Source organism: Vombatus ursinus, unplaced genomic scaffold (genome assembly GCF_900497805.2).
Source record: "Vombatus ursinus unplaced genomic scaffold, bare-nosed wombat genome assembly UNPS02000577.1, whole genome shotgun sequence".
Lineage (NCBI taxonomy): Eukaryota > Metazoa > Chordata > Mammalia > Diprotodontia > Vombatidae > Vombatus > Vombatus ursinus.
Genome location: NW_020940355.1, coordinates 10,266,757 through 10,288,824, shown reverse-complemented (window position 1 = coordinate 10,288,824; position 22,068 = coordinate 10,266,757). Strand labels below are relative to the sequence as shown.

Genomic DNA, 22,068 nt, shown 5'->3' with positions numbered 1-22,068 from the left:
CATACATACATTCTAACAAGGGGAAGCACAGGTGTCTAGGAGAAGGAGTAGCTGGGAATTCCAAGGAATAGTGAGTTGATCTATAGCCAAGTGAAGTCAAGAAGAATTTATTAGGTGCTTATTATGTGCCAGATACTGTGCTAAATGCTCCTGATACAAATAAAGGCAAAAACAGTCTCTGCCCTTAAGAAGCTCATATTCTAATGGAAGAGACAACGTGCAAACAACTACATACAAGACATCCATATACATGTATATAACATGCAAATAATCTAGGTACACATAAGATATCTACATATTCATGTATATATAGTTACAAGTGACATAAAACAACGATGTACACATAAGCTATCTATACACACATATAGTATATATGTAACATGCAAATGACTATGTACATACAAGTTATCAATAGATGCATATATATGCATGTACATATAACATACAACCACCTACATACACAGAAACTATATATACATAGAAAACATGAAAACTATGTGCATACAAACTACATACACATATGCATGCATAAAGAAAACACCTATGCACACATAACGTACATATACAACATACAAACAACCATGTACACACAAGATAAACACACACATATAACACACAACCTAATATAATACAACATATATGTGTATATAACATGTGACTGTACAAGATACATAATATACCTGCATATACACAAGATATATAACATGTATATATAAAACACTGACAACTACACACATGATATATGTATATGTGTGTATATACATAATATTCACATCTATCTATCTATCTATCTATCTATCTATCTATCTATCTATCTATCTATCTATCTATCTATCTATTAAACTGCAGGCTTCTGAGAAGAAAGCCACTAGCATTAATGGAGACTGCAAAAAGCCTCTTGAGGAGGGTAGGACTGGAGCTGATTTGATCCTTGAAGGAAGGTGGGGAAGCCAGGAGGAGGTGAGGATGGAAAGCATTCCAGGCACAAGGAACACCAGTGGAAATCAGAGTAGGGATATGGAGTGTCTTGTTTAAGGTACAGCCAGAAGGCAATACCAATGGATTATAGAGTACATGGAGGGGAATTAAGTATAACAAGACTGGAAAGGTAGGAAGGGTCCAGGTTGTGAAGTGATTTAAAAGCCAAACAGGATTTTATATTTGATCCTGGAGGTAATAGGGAACCACAGGAATTTAATGAATGGATGACAAGGTCAGATCTACACACTAGGAAAATGACTTTGGGAGCTGAGGGGAGAATGGATTGGAATGGGAAGGGACAAGTCAGGGAGAACAGCCAGCAGTTTATTACAATAAATACTGCAAGCGTGAGGAGATGAGGACCTGTACTAGGAAAGCAGCTATGTCAGAGGAGAGAACAGGCCGTATACAAGAGATGTTTTGTTGGTAGAAATGATAGGATTTGGTAATAGATTGTAATTGAAGGCAGTCAACTGATGCTCTCTTTCTAGAAACAATGGCAATATAAAAGTCTAACAGACTCAAAATTCCTCAAGAAGACTAGTGTGCCAGCACCTCAGATACTTACTGGCTGTGTGACCTTGGATAAGTTGTTCAATCTCAGTCTCAGTTTCCTCTTCTGTAAAACAGGGATAATGACATCTGGAGTACTTACCTTATATGCTGTTCTGGGACTCAAATGAGATAATGTATGTAAAGTGCTTTGCAAACTTAAGGGGTTATAGAAACTTCAGTTGTTCCTTGAGGACTGGGATGACGTCATTTTCAATCTTTATATGCTTAGTGCCTTGTCTGTGCTCAATGAAAGCTTGTTGAATTAAAATGAATTTTTGTAGGAGTGGTGGTAATAACTGACACAACCTCGAAGCATTTTAGAAAACTGGGTCGTAACAGTAATGATGATATTAAATTGGAGCCTGCAGTTCCACATTACCATCCTGCCCCGCCCTTCCCAATATTTGATCATTAACAAGAGTGTAATGTGAAAACAAGGGGTAACATTTCAGAGGGGCTAGCATTCTGGGTTTGGAGTCAGGAAGATCTGAGTTTAAGTCATCCTGCCATTTCTGGGACTTATCTGTTCTTAAACTTTTTTGTCTCACGGACCCATTTGGTAACCTGGTGAAGGCTTCTTATATTCCTTCTCACGGTATTTTTAAAGTCATAAAATAAAATAAATAGGATTACAAAGGAAACCAACTTTATTGAAATACAGTGATCACAATTAACAACAACCACACACACACAAGTTCTAGGATTTACTGAAATGAACAGGACTCTGATGGGGCCTTAGTTTCCTAATCTGTAAAATGGATGGGGAGCTGAACCAGGTGATCTCCAAGGTCAGTGTCCAGCTTTAAATCCTACGATTCCAAACCTTTAAAATTTATTTCACGATCACAAACAGGCTTAATATATTAGGGCTATCGTGGCCAAACATTTCATCATCTACCAGACCAACCTCCAGTAGGTGATCAATCTGCAGATTATTTCCAGTGATGACCTAGGTCCAAGAAGTAGCTGCAGCATAACATGGAGAAAATGTATGGTCAGAAAAGGAGGTGGGTTAGTCATATGTCGAGTCTAAGGAATGACAAATGGACTGCCTGAATGCTGCATTACTAGCCACAAAATGTAAAGATGTGGAGGACCTATGGGAGTAGGAACAAGAATTGCAGAGAAGGCATAGAAAGGTTATCATCTGAATAAATGGATGCAATACTCACAGGAGTGAGATCATAGATTAGTGGAAGTATTAGGGTTAAGTGAAGAATATTCTAAAAGTCATCAAAAATTGAGTGGAAACGTAAATATAATAATATTATATTTGGTTAACTTATCTTTTTTTTAAAACTTCTGAACCAAAAAAATCTTAAAAATTATAAAATTCCTAATTTAATCTTTCAGAGATTCCCAAGGTCCCTAGACCCTCCATTTTTTAAAGTTAATATTCAAACTAGAGGAAAAATGTGAAATTTGGAAACAAATATGAGAACAAACACATTATCACCTCTCATTTACTATGTAAAAATCATTTTCCCCTGGAGTTTTTTTTTTTCTTCTCTGCCTTAGAGATTTTAAAATATTGCTCATGCAAGACTGAAGCTACAACAAAGTTAAACAATGCAGTATCGACATCTGGTCCTTGACAAACTTGTTAAAGAAGTCTAAATGTGGCTCATAACCCAGGGCCCGCTCCTCATTTAGTAGTTGCTGAAGATGCAAGAGGCAAGCTGGTAGCGGTCTGTGAAGATCCTCCTTGCTGGAGGTGTGCGGGGCACGCCTCGTGCTGTTTGCGCGGCCAGGTTTGTTGGGTCTCCATGTTCCCATTGACTGCTTGCTTGGGTGCTTTCGTTTCATGCACAGACCAGAAACGAAAGGGCCAATTAACAGTACAAATACACGTCAGCCCTTTTAAGCCGGGAGTCCACAGTCTCCTCAGGAAGCTACGAGCATTTTTACTTTGCCCCAACTCCCTAAAGCCTCCCCCATCATTTACCCTCCAGTCTCCAGGGGGAAGCGTTATCACCTTCAATGAAATGATATTGGGAAACGCTGGGGATGTCCCTCTCCCCGTGCAACATGCACGAGCCGGGAGACTGGATTTAAATGGGGTTATTATTACAACACTATTGCCTGGGAGCTCGGCGGCGCCGTGCTTGCATTTGCAGGCCGTGGGGTGTGTGTTGTGTGTGTGTGTATGTGTGAAGCAAGGCAGGGTGCGGGGCTGTGGTGACGGTCGGGGTATGTGAGAAGGCAGAGGTGACCTTAGGCTACCCTGGAGACAGATTCTAAGCAAGTTCTGCACAAATAAGCCATGCACGGTGTCCTGGTGTGACACCGGCTTGCAGAGCAGAAGCAGCAGGCGCCGCCGATCAACTAGTTTGCAGCGAGGATTCCTCCCGGTGCCTGGCCCAATTCCTTCCCCCCACCCCTCACCCCCCGCTCAGTACGGGATACCAGTGCCCCCCACCCTCTGCGGTTCTTTCCAAGGAGAGAGGGGAGCCCTTCCTAGCCCTCCGCTCCTCCCCGGCAGCAGGCCAGGTGCGCCGGGCCGCGCAGCACGATTCCTCGAGTTCTACAGGCGGCGACTCGCGCCCGGGGTGGGGGTAGGGCGGCGGGGTTGGGGCGGGGGGGGGGAAGTCATCGCGTGAGAGGGGAGGAAAGGGGAGAGGGGCTGGAATGGAGAGTGGGGAGTTCCTCGCTCGCGGACCACACGCTCTTCGGGCCAATCGGAAGCCAGCCTCGGGCGCTGTCGCACGCGGGACACGTCCAGGCGTTTGTTGGCAAGGGTTGCGGAGAGGGGAAGGGAGGGGGGAAAGAGGAGAGAAGGGGGAAGGGAGAGCGAGAGAGACGGAGTGTGGCGGTGACGCGCGGAGCAAGCTGGGAGTTGTAGTTCTCTACCCCCACGGCCATAGCCATTTTGTAGTCGGGGGACTACAACTTCCAGGAGATCAAGGGGACGATTCTAATGTGCCCCGGTAACAAGCGGCTCTCCCCTGGGGCGGGGGGCTCAGTGCACGCGCTGTGGGCTGCCCGGCTGCAGGTAGATGCAAGAGCAGTGGCAGCAGCTCTAGCGTGAGCTTTGCAGCGCTAGAGACAAGCTGGGGAAGGGGAGGGGAGGGAAGGGGAGTGGAGGGGGGGAGGTGGAGCGACAGAGCGTGCCATGCAGTGAGCGAGGGAGTATCTTTCAATTACACACCTGGGTTGGGGGCCGGAGAAGCGCTTGGCAGGTTGTCTAGAAGCTACTTGTAGAGTTCCCGCCGACCTCTTGGCTACAGTACCGGGGGTCTCTTCTATATTCTTCCGGCGGCTTTCAGCGCTGTGGATGGCGTGTGTTCTGTAGTCTTGCTGAAGAAGTTTTCGTCTGGGGTGCCGATGGGCAATTGCCTGAGGATCCCTAACTTGTATAAAAGCAGAGTCCATTTAAAGTTGGGCTGGAGACCGACTCTCATTGGTTAGGGTGCTTGGAAAAAAGAGACGCGGTGCAGCCCTTGCTGTGGGGCTGCTGCTGCCTCTGCCGCCGCCGCTGCTGGAGTTGACTCTTCTGGTCTCACTGCTGCTGCAGCATAAACGTGACTTCCAACATTTTTATTTATCTTTCCCTTTCCTTTTCCAAGATGTAACTACAGATCAGACACTAAGGACCTTCACGTTTTGCTGATGTAGTTTTTGGAGGAAAAAAGGGGGAGTGAAGGGCGTCGGTTTTTTTTTTTTGTGTATGTGTGTTTCGGGGGAAATTTTCCATTATGAGTGTTTTACTAAAGTGAATTTTTTTGTCTGCTTCGTCTTTGGCTTTTTTTTTTCCTTTCCAATTTCGGATTTATTTAGAGGCGAATCTGGCTTTGGGGGAAGAGGAAGAAAAGTCGGATTACAACCATCACCAACAACAATAAAAACCACCAGGATATTTTTTTGCAAATTTCTGACGGCTTAAATTCATGAAGCAATTGTCCCCTTTTGCAATCAGCATTTGGATCTCAGAATGAGCAAGGAAAGACCCAAGAGGAATATCATTCAGAAGAAATACGTAAGTGTTCTTAACAACACATCCTTTGACTTGCAGTTTTAAGCAATGGCTGTGAATGTCAAGTTTATAGATAATTCTGCTGCTGAAAGGTTTTAAATACAGGGTCCGATAAGGCTGTTTCTTTCTTTTTTGAGAGAGGGATTTTTCAAGCTAAGTCTTGTCTGTCCAGTCTGGTTACAAAAACACATTGGGGTAGAGATACCCTGAGTGAATAAATTGACCTCAAATGACACAATCATAATCTAGTTTTAGATGAAAGGCAAAGCATTTCGGTGGAGCTTGAGGGGATTGCAGTAATGTAACTAAACTGCATTCTCAAGCGGATTTGTCTATGGCACTTTGCATACAAATGAACCATTTTATTATTTTTTTTTAAAAAACTGTGTACTGTGTTGTAAGCCCTTTAAGTTGAAATCTAGTGTCCGATTATGGCGATCTTGTGCCTTGCACTGCCACATCAAATTTAATGTATGTGGTCGTTTTGCTTATCTGGTTCGCAATAGAAACCAGTTGGGAATCATGTTACGGTGAATGCATTTGTTGGGATTGACTTTAATAATGGGGCAATGGATTAGTTTTGTTTAAAAATTCATGATTTCCAGTTTTAGGGGAAAATATGTAAGACTTAATGCTTGTAAGTGTGTGGATGTGGATGTATGTAACTATAAATAATTTCACTGTTTTAACTGGGCTTCCGTAATTGGGTAATCTTCAAAGATTTAAACGTGTGGGAATAGTTAAATATTTTGTTGGTACAGCTACATTTTGATTGGCATGAGGAGTGTTTTTGTTTTTGTGTGTGGTGGCTTTTTTTTTAAAGTTGGGGGGGCGAAGAAGGGAGACCAAGGGATTAGCCAAATATGCACTCGAGCGATTGGTGATTTATCTGCATGCTTAAAATGGGAGAACCCATTTTTAAAAGACCACATCAGCATTCCAAGTGATGCAGGGTTATAAGAAAGTTTTAGACTTAAGACGCCAAATTCGTGTTTCCATTTTCTTTTTTCCTTTTTTCTCGGTGTGTGTGGGGTGACCTTCGGGACATTACCTTTTTAAAAACGGACTTCATTTCATGGAAAAGCCAAATGACTTCTCTATAGAGTTAGACATCTTAAACTCTTAACTATGCAGGGAGTACGAGGTTGAATAATCAAGTGCAACTTAAAGCTGTTCTCTAAAGAATTTACGAATAAAAAATACATCCGCATTGCAGAGGATTGGGTAGAATGGAGAAGACTAGTTTAAAACTCTTGCTGTATAAAATTGCTTGGAGACTCAACCTTGTCTGGGAAACGTCTCAAGCCATCCTCTGTTTTTGCTCGCCTCGGATGCATTTACAAAGCAAATTAAATTGGGGAGAACCTAGACGGTAAGGAGGAAAAAAACCCCAACCACCTTTTGCTAAGTTCCATTGAGTGTTTTCTTTTTTCTTTTTTTTGTTTAACTGTGAACAATGTAGCAATCTTAAGTCTTGTGCCGTCCAGACAGCTTTTCAATAAACTAGTGGCCGAGCCTCCAGGAGTTAATGCTCTTGTGTGCCCCCCTCTGCGTGCTCAGATCTCCTGGGCTTCCCGTGTTCCTCCGTGGGATAGTGTGTGTGGGTCAGGAGGCGAGGGGAGGGGGCGTGTGGCTCTAGAGGGGGACGTTTTCTGTACTGCCTATAGGGGGCAGATTTCTGGCTCGTGGGGAGCCTCCGACTCTTTCCCGGGTGGAAGGCCGGGGGTGGGTGGGGGGGAAGGGAGTGGAAGGTGGGAGCCGATGATTTGACGGCGTGCGAACGCGCCGCCGCGCGCACGGTTTCTCGTGGGGAGGAGGGTCGAGGGTGGGGGGGGCGGATGCGGATTGGGGGAGGGGGCCGCGCTCACGCACAACTGCAGCGAGTAACCGACACGCACGCAGATTCGAGCATGGCGGCCGTAGCCCACGGCGGCGGTCGTGGCGGATGCCCCTGTCCTTGGGCTGCGGGCGGCTGCCGGACCTCGCTCGCTGCTCGGCCCCTAGACCGTCGTACTGACACGCTAGCGAGCAACAGGTTAAAGCCGGCGAAACGTCAGTGCGGGTGCCCCCCCTCACTCCCCCCCCTTGCTTCCCCGTCCCCCCCCCCCCCCCTCCCCCCCTCCCTCCCCCCCTCCCGGATCGTGAACACTCCGGGCCTGGGCCGCGTTCTGTTGTCATTGTGACGTCACAAAGGGAAGGGCTTGGGTGGAATCTTTCCCTCCCTCCTACCCGGTGACGTTAAAAAGTGAGGCGGGAGGTTCCAGGCGCGTCGGGGGCTGGACCGGAGCGGGGTGTGGGGGTGGGGGGGAGACGAGAGCGGAATGGAGGTACGGGCGGCCAAGGGGCGGTGACGGCTGCTGCTGCTGCTGTTGTGTACGGGTGCTGCTGCCTCGCGCGGCGTGGGCGTGTGTTGGGGGGCGGCGTGGGGGATTGCCCTTCTGCCATCCGCCCCGAAACCCGGTGCAACCTAGTGTGCTCCCCACCAGGTGAGAGCACCTGGAGAGCCTCTGTTCTGAAAACGAACGTCGTGGACCTTTCTCTCACTGTCCAATTAGGGGAGGGGGGAAGAGGAAGAGACTCCCCCTTCCTGCAGAACTGGATTACTTCTTTTCATCCCAGGCCCCCGATGGATTGTACTTATTATGGTAGTTCTGTTCCATTACCGGTTTATTTAAAAAAAAAATAGAAACTTCCGCCAATGAAATTTTTGTCTTAGGTGGGTTACAGACTTTGTCTCTGGGGTGTGCTTATGTTTGGGCTGGTGGAGAAGGGCCCTTTTTCAAAGACTTCCAATCAGTGGGTGCTGTCTTATCACATTGAAGTTATTCTGTGCGCCCGAGTGGGAGTACCTTCTTTTTCTTTTCGACCCTAACACTCCCCTCCTTTTGGAACAAAACTGAAAGGTTTTTCACATTAGTGGACCTGGGTACCACAACAGAATTGGCTTTTTGGCGTCTGCCAATTTGCTCGTTGGTTCGACTGCTTGACCCGAATGACTGCACGAGTTTAGGGGTGACGGTTGTTGCTAGACACCTTTGGGGAAACGATTTGTAATGTTTTGTATTTAAAGACAACCTTGAGAAGCTCATCAAGTGCATTGTAATCCAAAGCCACAAGGTTTTAATTGTACTGGGCATAACTCCCGATGCAGTATCTTTTAGCTAGGAAAGATTTGCTTCCCAATGCCCTCATTTACTTGGACGATTGGAAAACAACAGCAGCAACGACAAAGAGTTGAATATTCTGCTGTCTGGGCAGTTTGTGTGGTTCAGCTTGCTTGGTAGAGTTTGCTGGTGGACAGTTTATAGACCAAGAGGGTTAGTGTTGCCACCACCATCCACCTTGGTATCTCCTGCCTTAAGTATTGTCCTGTGTTCTGCATGCTTCATAACCAGAATGAGTTTTAAATAGTGCCTCTGTCACACTAGGATAATTTTTCCTTCTTCAAGGAAAATGTGCCTGATTAATTTCTAAATTAACTAATTCTTGATTTGGGCAGTTAGATTTTGTTGTTAGTTGCTTTCTCTCATTCTATCCAACTGAGAGCTAGCCCTTTGATCCTCTCTTCTTGTTTGGAAATAATAATAGCTCATACAGCAAAAACTTTACCTACATTATACCATTTGATCCTTACAACAACATTGTGAAATATTATCATCATCTCCATTTTACAGGTGAGGAAACTGGTTCAGAGAGTTTAAGTGACTTGCCCAGGGAGTCAGTAATCGGTGTCAAGCAGCTCGTCACATATGCAACCCTGTGATTAAATGAAGAAGCATTCTGACATTAAAGTCCATTTTTTTCATTGTGCCTTGTCAGACTGTATTTACTCCTTTCATCCATTTTCCAGATGGGGAAAACTGTGCCACAGAGAACTTGTGACTACAGTTCTTAAGGCTACTACGCCTTTTCCCTTGCTAAGTATGTTCTTTCTGTCAGGTCTATACTGTCTGCTGAGAGAGACTGGTGAATACTTGGATGTGAGAAAGCCTGAAGTGGATTACTGAAATCAAAGAAAAATGAAGTTTTGCAACCAATAAAAGCAGTTGGAAAAAGCTTGAAGGAAGTAATATTAAAACTCAGACCTCTTCAGCCTGATCAGAGTTATTACCTAGGCCTGCCTTTACACTAGGCTAATAATTGACTTCTAAGTCCCAGTAGTCTTTCCCTAGTTTACATAGCCAAAAAGAGTCGTTACTTTGTGAGACTGTCCGAAGTTACACTCCCCAAAGTATGTTAAACCAGTAATCATTGCATTGGTAGGCTTGGGTTGTTAACTCTCTTCCTAGTGTTTTAGGAATAACATCAGTGTTAACTCTGGTGTATACCCTGGCCTAAAGGTTATTTCAGTTTTCTGCCTCCAGAAAGATCTTTTGGAGTGGTAGAACTAACTATATTTTTACATGTAAAATAAGACAGGTTTTCTTTTCCCCATATGCTCTTAAATAAGACATTTAAAAAAGGAAAAATCCATATCCAGGCTGTGGTTTGCCCTTGACCTCTATGAGCTGGACTGTTGACCTACTTACTTGAATAAAGAATGAGGGAGAGTCAGTAACACAAGGTGAATTTACATTTTGTTTTACACACTACTTTATTTGTAGTTCCTACAGTATAAAATGGGCAAATTTTTTTCCCCTGAAATTAAAAAGTATTTGATCTGTTTAAAATCACCTTAGTTATTGACAATTCAGACTGTGAAACCTTAGAATTTCTTAGCTGCATAGTTCTAATCCTGATACTAATAGCGGTGCTCTGTAGAAGTCAAGCTTTATTTAGCACCAGTCAGTCTGTACAAAGTAAGTAGCTCATAGTGCAATGTGGGGTGGGGGTGGGGGGACATTTGGTTCTATAAGAATGGTCATTCAGGTGTTCATTGAGGTTGATTGTCTCTGAGATAAAAGTTCTTGTGGTGTGCCTTGGATGCTGCGGTGGGTTGCTTTTGGTGGAGCAGAAATATTGGTCATTTCCTTCTGAAATTCACAGCTTTTGAAAACAGTTGTCTTGATCTTAGTAGTTGCTTAAATGCTTATTGATTGATTGGGGGTCCACTTTATCATAGTTAGGAAGCATAATGTGTGTTTAAATAGCGAAAAGTCCGGCTTTTGTGGTTAATAGTCTCTTCTAAAATGAGCAGAAATAAACTATGAATTTCTTACTGCATTCCCCCAAACAACTCTTCCATTTTCTCCATGCCCTCCCTGCCCTCATTTTACTGCTTCTCGAATCAAACAAATTGCCAGCTCCTCATGTGACCCTCTAGCCTCTAGGCTAGATACCCAGCACTGATATATATCACTGTAAAGTATAATTAGCATTGCCCTTGTTTCCATGCTGTTTTTTTTTGCTTGTTGTGTGTATTTTGTCTTGCCTCTCTCTTTAGATTATAACTTCCCAGGGGATTCTGAAACATCTTCTGCCATCCAGTACATTCTATAGTTTTAAGACTTTGTAAGATCTCTTCCGTTCAGTCCACTGAAAACTAGAAAAACCCGCTTCAGAAAAGTAGAAGATATATTTTGTGTGAGCGTGCCACAAAAGCCTTAGTTGAATTGCCTCATTGGGACAGGGAGGTGAGCCTGAATTCCCTGATATGCTAACGTAGTATAGATTCAGGCATACCCTGCCAGGTTGTAAAAGGCATATTGATCATAGCTTGGCTGGTACTTGTGGAGTAGCCCAAGTTCAGAAATGCTAACCATCTGGTGGTTTAATTGTTTTATCTTAAAATAACTCATGAAGACTGCCTACTCAGGTGTATGTAGGCAGTGAGGTCTAGTGCCATGGAGTTAAGACCTGGGTTCAAGACCTGTCTCTGACATCTGCTAGCCTTGTTTGACCATGGGCTGGTGATAGAATCTCTTTATTGGCCAAGGCAGTTGTCTCGGAGTGTATATTATAGTTGTGAGTTCTTGATTTGTGTCAGGAGGAGGGAATACCTACACCTAGGGTTATTAGTCTGGGGTTCACTAACCCTGGTTTATTTTTAATATTTTTGTAACTGTATTTCATTATTTCCTTTATCATACTAGCACACAGTTGCCAAAGAGCCCCATTTCAGAGGCCCCAGTTTCACATCCTTATGTCCCGAGGTGGAAGCAGGATCTGCTGAGTGGTTCAGTAGAAGAGGTGTGAAAGTGTAAGATATATTCATTCCTCCCTTTCCTCCAGAGTCACAGATACTTTGAGTCTTCTTTGCCTTTCTTACTACTTTTCTGTGTTAACTTTTGAGAGCCGTACCCCTTGATGAAGGAAAAACTATGGTTTGACTCTTTTAACATTTTGGAGCTGAAAGAAGAAAAAAGTCTTAAAGATTTAGTTCGATACTCTCATTTTGCAGAAGAGGAAATTGAAGCCCAGAACAGGTCAAGTCAGTCAGCAAGCATTTAACAATCGTCTACTATGTGACAGGCACTGTGCTAAGTTGTTTGGGAGCTTCTAGTCCAGGGGTGGGAACCTGTGGCCCTCGAGGCCCTATGTGTTCCTCTAGGTTCTCAAGTGCAGCCCTTTGACTGAATCCGAACTTTACAGAATACTCTGGCTTAGATTGTGATGAAAGAAACTGCCTTGATAATAGCTTGCTTGCTAGCTCAGTTGTTTAACAAAGCCTTTTTAGAATCCTGGTTGTGCTTTCAGTATCTTCAACAACAATTTTCTTTGGTTTCTCTCCCACTTAAGTGGAAAGGTAGAAGAATGATTCGGCTCCTCCTGGTTTCCAAGCTGTTTCTGTTGTATCAGAGGTGGTAATAGGGTAGAGAGTCTGCCACCTTCTGGTATGTGTGCTGGCATTTGCTGACCTCTGTCCAAGAAGAGGTTAGCCAGCTGCTCAAATTTGGGAGGCGCCTTGAATTGAGAACATGCAGTCAGGCGCTCATTGCCTCAAGACCACATTTCCCTCAGGGAAAAAAAGGTTTTAGCTCTCTGAGCTGACCACTGCCAATCTGGCCTTAGACTTCCAATCCAGATTTTCCAGGCATGTCTCCCCAATTCCCAGCACCCATTAGCACAAGGGGTAGGGTTTGTTCTGCAGTGGGTTTGGGAGGTCATAGGTTAGCCTCATAGAATTTAAATCTGGAAATGGGTTTCATAATCATCTATCCCAATCTCTCATTTTACAGGTGAGTAAACTGAGTCTAAGGTCCCACAGTAATCAGTCTCCTCATTTTAAAACAATCTTGAGTTTTTGCTTGACCCTGGACTTTCTCAATTGGAACAACCCTCTGGGTCAATTTTAATCTTAGGCCAGAACTTTGGGAAGTGGGTCTAAGTCTCAGATCTCAATATCTACCTCTTCATTCACCCTTTCCCATTCTTATTTGGGGGAAATCAGGTTAAAATGAACTCCCGGAACACCCTTAAAGGTGAAGATAGGGGTTACAAAGGTCAGCTTTAGGATGAGGTTTGTGTGGAAGCCTAGTGTGTCTTTGTCTTAGTGAAGGAGGAAGATTTATGGGCCTTTGGATTTACATCAGCCTGAAGGTTTTTTTTTTTTGTTTTGTTTTTAATCTAGAGCTCTTTCTTCTCAGCTGATTGCTCCTTTGAGTCACTAAGTTTTGGGTTGAATTAACAGACCACGATACCCTTGGGATGAGTGCTGGCTTTTGACTTTCACTCCTTCCTCATCTTTTCCCCTAAAGCCTACCTCAGGCCTTAGCCAGGCAAGGAACTAAGCTGCTAAATCAGTGGGGTATCCAAGGAAGACAAACAAACAAACAAACAGTCCCAGCTTTCTAGGAGATCCCACTCTAAAGGGAGAGACAGTGTTCAGACAGCTATGTACAAACAAAAAGATACAGGAGCAGGGAGGCACCGTATCTGAAAGGCTTCTTGCGGAAGGTGGAATTTTAGGTGGGACCTGCTTCCAGGCTTGGAGAACAAGCCAGGGAGAATTCACTGAGTAGGAGAGATGGATTGTTAATGGATCAGAGAGGAAAAGGGGGAGAGGAGGAGAGAGTGCGAAGGAAGAGAGAGAGAGAGAGGGAGGGAGTGTGTGTGTGTGTGTGTGTAGAGGAGGACAAGGAAGGTGTAAGATGACTGGAAAGGTAAGAAGGGGCCAGGTGATGAAGGGCTTTAAAAGCCAAACAGGATTTTAAAAATATTTGATCCTGGAGGTAACAGGAAGCTGCTGGAGTGCTCTCTGAGACTTATCTGTTCTGTCTTCTCCTTTACAGATGAGGAAAGCCAGGGAGGTGAAGCCACTCCTCCAGAGTCACAGACCTAACTTGGGGTCGGACCTGGGATGCAGATCTAGGTCCTTAAATTCCAATTTCATTGCTTTCCGCATTAGAGATGGCTACCTACAGCCACAGTTGTTAATGTGTTTTTTCCTCCCTCTTTCCATTGGGTGAAAGGTGCTAAACCCTTGGATTTAATATTGTTTCGTATGTGATCAGATTCATATATAATAATATCAGCATATTGGGAAGAGATTTTTTTTCTTCCTGGCCATTCAGAGGTTTTATGCTTGTCTTTCCTTTATCCCACAAGAGCTCAGCCTCAGATTTTCCTAGACCATTTTTGACTTTATCTTGCCTGTCTACCCAATTACATTCTCCCTGGTATCATACTTACTTGTTAAATGCCTGTCTCTCTTCTGCCTCCTTCTGCTCCCTCTCTTAATTTCCTAGGTGGGCAGGAATTTTCTTTGGGGGGGGGGGAATCCATGCTGTGGAAAGGGAGCAAGCATTTATTAAATGCCTGCTATGTGCCAGGCCCTGTGCTAAGCACTTTACAAATATTATTTCATTTCATCCTCACAACAACTCTGGGAAGTAGGGGGCTTTATTATCATCACTATTTTGAAGTTGAGGGCAGCTAGATGGTGCAGTAGATAGAGTACTGGGCCTGGAATCAGGAAGACCCGAGTTCAGAAATGGCCTCAGACACTAGCTATGTGACCCAGGGCAAGTTACTTAAAGCTTTTTGTCTCAGTTTCCTTATCTTCGAAGTGTATTGGAAAAGGAAATGGTAAACCACTCCACTATCTTTGCCAAGAAAACTCTAAATAGGGTGACAAAGAGTTGGTCACAACTGAAACAACGGAACATTTGCAATTGAAGAAACTGAAGCAGGTGGAGGTTAAGTGACTTTTCCAGGGTCACAGAGTTGGTAAGAGTCTGATGCCTTCCTGACCCCAGGCCCAGTGTGTCCACTGTGCCACCTAGCTAAAAACTCTTTGTCAGTGTTGGTCAGCAACTGTTTCAAAACTTAAAGTCCTCAACAATTGCCCAGGGTCATACAGCCAGGATTTGTCAGAAGTGAGAGTCTAGGGCTTCCTGATTCCTAAGTCATCTCTATGCACTCATCTGTGTTGCCTTGGTCTCATCAAAGATCTTTGTTTAGTAAGTGAACGGCTCTAAGTTGGTCCTCTGTGTATCACTTTTAACGCAGCCCTTCCAAAAGTGCTTTCATAGTGGCTCTGAATGTCTGGCTTGGTTTCATAACTCCCTTAGTCTGAAGATTATGTACTTCTAATCAGGGATCACTGCCCCCCCCCCCCCCCAAGTTGTTTTCTCTCCTGTAATTTTCTGTCTATTTTGCATATTGCACTTATCCAGAGTTTAGCTGTATAGGGATTGAACTGATGAACCAAAGGGGAGCAAATAGGAATAACTCTAGGTAAGAATCATATTAGATCTCTTACCTAGTGCTCAGGCTTAAGGTAGAGTGAGGTTTTCACCACTGCATTTACCCAGAGGAATTGGCTAATGAGTGTTGGCGGGGTGGCGAGGCTCTTGTGCCGGTGTGTAGTATGTAATGGCAAAACTAGACTGCATTTTACAAGGGGAGTATGGTAGAAAGACCTCCTCCTTCTTCCCCCACACTAGAGAGACTGAGGTGGGGTTTTTCATAGCTAATATCTAATGGACACTCTCTTGAGAAAAGCTCTAGACTGGATTTTCAATACTAATTTTGTAGGCCTGTCAAGCTTCACCACACATGAAGAGGAAGCAAGGCCAATGAACACTGAAAACATCATGAACAGCAGTTCTTAGTTACCATGAATCCTGGAAGGGCTTTAATAGATAATGCACGCATGCTTTTTTTTTTTAATGCCTCCATACTTCAGATGAGGTGTATGCTGTCTCCCTTAAAAGCAGAATGATTTCTGTGGTTAATTTTTTTTTCTGGTAGGAGGCATGATTTGGGAAGGTAGGTGTCTTAAGACCTAAGGAGACTATTTCTCCCCCTCCCCACTACCCAACAAAAAAGACTTTAAATGGGCAGTGTTCTAATATTTCTAGTAACTGAATCATTCAGAATTTCAAAGCCAGATCCTGTTAAATTTGCACATTGCTATCCTGTTTGGCTTGGGCTGTATATTTATCTTATAGTGTCCACTTTATTTTACAGTACGTGCAGTAAGGGGTGGGGGTGTGTGTGTGTGTGTATAAAATTACAGCCTATTTCTTTAAAAAGAAAGACTAAGACATTTTTAAGAATAAACATTTATTAATCGCCATCTAGGAACTAGGCACTGGGGACACAGAGACAAAAAAAATGAAACTGTCACTGTCCTCACAGAACTTAATTAGGGAAGACAAGAAATACATAAAATGAGTACAAGATAGTTTTATAGAGGGCACTGGTGCTTCTGGGCAGCTTAAAGGGAACAAGGATAAAAATTAATTCAACCTTGGAAAGCTTTGCGCCTTGTGTAAGTAAATACTTAACCATAGGATAACCATAATAAATTGAGATATTAGACCTCTATATAAGGGTGGCAGTCATACACATGCTACTGTAATTAAATAGCCCCAATTGGGGCAAGCTCTTGCTAGACAAACTTGGAGACATTTGCTTGACTCCAATCCTCTTGACTGAAGCTTTGTGTAACAATTGAACCAACTGAGATAGACACTTAAGCTGATAATGAATCAAGTATGCAACAAGCTGATTCTGCTCCCTGGTATATGTAGGACTACTTGCCAAAAAAGAGTAACTTTGAAAAGATAGCCATCACTCTGGGAAGGAATGGGTGTGATCCTCAGACATGTGGTTAGTGAGTTAGAGATGGATATTAATGGATGGGTATGCCTGAGACAGAGCATCTCCTGAGTGTTTGATGGATTAATTTTGGCAGCACCCCTTTTTAATATCTGAAAAATGTCAAAACCAATTTAACTAAGTCTAATTTAACTTAGTTCAAAGTATTTTGAGTGTTCCAAGAGGAGAGAGCCATAGGATGAGAGAATTGGTTTAGGTCAAATAAACAGATACTATATAATCAATTTTAGAACTGGAAGAAACCCTGAATACCATCCTCACCATATTCCTTCATTTTACAGATGAAACTGAGGCCCATATGAATTGAGTGGGACAGAAGGTAGTTATTGGTAGAGATTGGTATAGATGGTACTTAGTAGAATATCCTTTCCACTATGCAACAGAATGTTGTATAGATTAATGCCTTGGACTCAAGCAAATGGAGATTATACTTTATTACAAGGTCAAACTCCATGTCCTCAATCCTGGAACTTAATAGTGTAACTTCAGATTTCTTCATCTGAGAAGTATTATCAAATAATATTTTTAAAGTGCTTAACACAGTGCCTGACACATGGTAGGTGCTTAATAAATGCTTGTTCCAAGGGGCAGCTAGGTGGCACAGTGGATAGAGCACTGGCCCTGGATTCAGGAGGACCTGAGTTCAAATCCGGCCTCAGACACATAACACTTACTAGCTGTGTGACCCTGGGCAAGTCACTTAACCCCATTGCCTAACCCCCCTCCCAAAAATCTTTATTCCCGGCCCCTGTATAACGGGAATAATACTATTTGTTCTGCCTCCCTCATAGGATTGTGATTATTCCATAACTTTATTGATTTTTTGCATCCATTGTTGTGTTTTCTCCTTCCTCAAATTAATTTGTATTTATCTGTAGCATCAAACAAGTGGATGGTGTGTCTTTCTGATTCTTTGTTGTCCATGGTAGCTGATACAGTTTATAGAGAAGTCTGTAACTTTAAGCCAATTGTTTTAAACTATATCCATCTCTTAGGTTTACCAGAGTTAGCAGACTTTTCCTTTTTTATCTCTTCTTCTGCCCCCCCCCCTTTCAGCAAAGTAAAGGTGAAAATGAGTACGGAGGGAGAAGAAGACTAGAACCAGATGATTTCCAGACTGCCTTGTCAATCTCTGAGTAACTAAGGCTTAACTCACTCTTCTTGGGTTTGTGTGTGATATCTTTTTTCTGAGGATCTGGGCCCACTTCCATGCTTTAAAATCACTTGCACACACTTTCCATGTTAATCTTGGGAGGCACATGAGCTACAGGGACTGATGGAGTCACCAGATTTGGAGTTGGAGGACAGTTGACATTTCATGATGGACTTGAAACTCCCTTAAGTACAGCTAGAGTAAGTAGGCTGGCCATGCCCAGTGTGCTTTGTCTGTTCCTTGGGCCAAACCTTTCTGCTTTCTTAAGGTGCCCCCACCCCCTTTCTGTGATATCTTTGGTACCTATGGACCTGTGCCTTACTGAAAGGAGTCTGGAGTTATGCATGAGTAAAATGTGAATTTTTTTAAAAACTCTGCGTTTGGATAGTTCAGATGTCTTGGTTTAGGCCTTCATTCCTCTGTGTATGGGTGCTGATATTATGTGTATTGGTCAGTGTCCCAAGAAATAATTGCTATTTTTTTGTGTGTGTGTGTTCAGGAAAAGTTTTTAAATGAAACTTACAAGTCAGCAGCTTTACCATCTTCTGCCCTGTGCCCCTCCATTTTGGTTAGGCAGGCTCCCATGACCCTTTTGAGATGAGGTAAAAACCCAACAACTTAATGCTGTATTTGGAAGAAAAAAAAAACAACCCAAACCAAATTGCCCCCTTCCCCCCCACCACTATGATGCTCAGAGCTCTGAAGTTCTGTTTGTACTATTTTTAGCTTGTAATAATCTTGAGATGTTGGAAGATAAAAGGGCCTATGTGAATGTAAAGCATTTAATAAGGAGCCATGGTCTGTGGAATACTCCATTTAAATTGGTAGCACATGGCTTTCATCTGCCTTGAACAGCTTTGGGAATGTCGTCTTGCCTTGAAGTTGTGGTATACCATGACACCACAAAGCTTTGTCCTCCACATACGACGTATGAACTTGCTTTTCAGAGTGGGCTCCACTGTATGGCTGTGGCTGCTGCCTTGGATAAATGCCCAAATGAAATGGTGGGTTTCTAATTCTCACATTTCTGAATTTCATAACATGATTGGTAATATTCTGAGAGCTTACTGGTCATCCACGTATATGAGGTTGCCAGACATCTGTATAGGGTAGAAGTTGAATAAGTGGGGTAGAGGGGGGTAGACCCAGGCCCTTGGGAATCTTAGTTATGTTAAAGCAATTTTTTGTTGTGTCCTTTCTCAGCATGGATCTTCACTGTACTGGGGCCATGCAATGAACTTGGCTCTCCTAGGAGCAGATGGTTTCTTTCTTTGATCAGACTTGAGGGAAATTCACCTTATTTCTAAATTCACAAGGTGAATAGATTAAACTTTGAGTAATCAGCTGTGCAGCTATTCCAGACATTTGGTGTTTTTTGGCCTTGCAGTTTCAGCTTGTAATTTTAAAAATTTAAAGTATTTAGTTTTGAATTAAAGGCAAACCCTCCAGAAGCATTGGTATTACATCATAGGAGAGCTTTTTTTTTTCCTCTCTGAAAGAGCTTTAAAGATTCATGAAAGTAATGTCCAGTGGTGATCGCATACTTGAGTGACAGATATCATATTTCTAGTTAAAGTCCTATCAAGTGAAGGGGGAGGCCTAGGGAAGGTCTGGATTTAATAGTGAATCCAGATTGACAAGACTTAAGCTTTTTACCTCCCCCTTTTAGGGGAACAACTTGTGGCTGCTACTGTATGAGTTTCTTTTGTGTCTTTAAAAATGTTTTTCAATAACCTTTTTCAGTACTGTAATCCTCGAAACTACTGTTAGGATTCCAAACCATTGTGGTTTAAACTAGCTGGAATCCGAAAGGTGGTTGACAGAGTGAAAGGAAACCTCCTTTTAAATAAAAAACACATTTGGCTTGACTGATGATCCTGAAGTTTGAGCATAGAAAGGCCAAGTCTCATAGCTAAAGGGAACAGGGCATCCTTGTTTCATACCATTGGAACAGTTCCCAGCCCTATAACAGAGCTCATCAGTTAGGATCATAAGATCATAGATTTAGAGCTGGCAGGAAGGGACCTTAAAGGCCATCTAGCCAGTCTGACCCTCCCGTTTTATAGTTGAGGAAACTGAGCTCTCCAATGAATTGACTTGTCCAAGGTCACACAGTTTTTAGGCCTAAAGAGCTGGGATTGAACCTGGATTCTGTGACAGATCCAGTGCCTTTCCCATTCTGCTGCAGTGTCCACTTCGGCTATTAACACAGATTTAAAGCTTGACGGGACATTAGACACTGTCCATCGAGTCCATACCCTCAAGATTGTTCAGATGAGTGCCAATATTTGATGATTATAAATACAGTTCTCTTTGCTCTGTCCCATACTGCCAGCTCGGGCCAAAAGTGAGAAGTTGCTGAACTTCATATTGCCCTGATGGATTGTCATATTATCCAAGATAAGATTAAATAAAGTTCTCCACCTAAAATAACAGCTCTATTGCAACTGTGTGTGTGCATATAAAACAAATCATCAAAACTCTAGTGATACTATTACCAAAGCATTTCTTTAGTCTGGCTTAACCAAGGGAAATTTTGAAGAAGGTTGGTGTGGATTTACACTCAATTGGTTTGGTAACATCTACAGTGAGCCTAAAGTTAAAGAAGTGTGTGTGTGTGTGTGTGTGTGTGTGTGTGTGTGTGTACGTACCCTTTCCTATTCCATTTTTCATTTACTTGTGAAATTTCTTTGCCATCAGAGACGTTAGCCTGAAATGAAACATTTTCTAGCAGTTAGTTGTGTTCTCTTTCCTTCCTTCCTTTTTTTTCTTCCTTCCAAGAGGCTTGCTGAAGTTGTCATGTTATTTCTATCCAGAATTTATTGGAGCAGTAAACAGTCTCAGGGGAGTGTAAATAATGGTGATTATAAAGGAGAATCAGTTTACGCAGGAAAGCCATTATCTTTGACTTGCAAAGCTTTTATAGTCATACTTTGTTTGCTTACAGTTGTTTAATGCAAACTGTGGCCTTAGTGGACCTTTTGTAAAAGGAGTCTTCTTGCTCCTTTGTACACGGAGGGCATCCCTAGAAAGAAAGATGTCATCTTGCCCAATCATAACAGCTTGTTTCTCTGGACAAGCGGGATGCTACAGCCAGAGGTAATGCTAAGCAAGCCTGCCTGTGGAGTTTCCCTTTCAAAGGAACTTGTTTTTGCCCCTGGGAAAGAAGAGACTTCCCATAATACTCCATGCTGAATTGTGTTAGGATGGGTAAAGAGTACTAGTCAATTTGACCAGCATTTATTAAGCACCAACTGTGTGAAAGATCCTTAATAGGAGATGCATGGTTCATTTTGGACTCTCTTCAATGTAACCCAGTCTATACTTTCCCCTGCAACACCTCTCTCTACCTTCACCCTTGAACATGGAACGAGAGTGAGAGAGAGCAGAGAAGAGGGAGGTAGAGAAAGAGAGTGAGGGGAAAAGAGAGAGAGAGAGAGAGAGAGAGAGAGAGATTTGCAAAGACTCTGGTTTAAGTGTGTCAAGATCCTGGGGGACTAGATGGAATCAGACTGTTGTAAAAAAAACTTTGGGGAATCTTGTGAAGGAAGAAACAGGAAACCGAAAGTTGTAGATTATTACTTTTTGGTTTGGGTTTGCTCATTCCTTATGACCTCATGTGGCATGAATGAGACCTTCTGTCAAAAGCTCATGGGACTTATGTGGGAACTCCCTGGCATACATATATTGAGATAGAAGGCAGTATGATGTAATGGAAGGAGGAGGGAACTTGAAATCACAGGACTGGCTATTTCTTTAACCTGGGTGACCTTGGGTAAGTCACTTCAATTCTGGCTCTATAAAATGAAGAGGTTGAATTCCATGGTCCTTCCCAGCTCTAAATCTACAATCGAAAGATTTCTTACCCCTTTGAATGACAGACAGTAAGTAGCTGCATCTTTCATGGGTTGGTGATGAGAGAGGCCCAGAGATGGCAAGTGTTTCACTGCCTCTCCATGATGTTTTTGTTTCCCTAGCTTTATGCCCTGGGGTCTTTCTTCTTGACAGTTCTTGGTGCATTTTTCTCCACCATTTTAGGTATAGCTTAGTGTTAGGAGGAAAGTTCCTTGTGTTCATTCTGTGTCCTTGTAAATATCATTATGGCAGTGAAACCTTGGAAAGTCAGAAAGCCATGTATGTTGATTTGTATGCCTGATGTCCACCAAGCACTGCTTTTCTCCCTGAGCTCCTCCCTGCTTTTTTCCTAAAGCTGACACACTTCAGGGTTGCCCCCTGTATTCCTGAGCTTCGTGTGAAATGTTAGCCGATGCCTGAGAATGACTACTTTGGAAAATCACCAAGACAACTTGTATTCCTTTTTTTCAGGGAACACTTGGATCTTCTAAGTGTTTCTTATTTTTAATCTTTGTGCTTTTGAGTGGGGGAAGAGATTTTTCTT

General features: G+C 43.0%; 1 protein-coding gene across 1 annotated transcript in view; it reads left to right on the top strand.

Moving 5' to 3' along the window:
- The first annotated feature begins 4,816 nt into the window (after positions 1–4,816).
- Positions 4,817–22,068, top strand: part of JARID2 (jumonji and AT-rich interaction domain containing 2) — a 308,221-nt gene continuing 290,969 nt past the window's right edge. The window contains 1 exon segment of the mRNA XM_027876570.1: positions 4,817–5,512. Within this exon segment, the coding sequence (XP_027732371.1) occupies positions 5,468–5,512 (45 nt within the window). The 5' untranslated portion in view covers positions 4,817–5,467.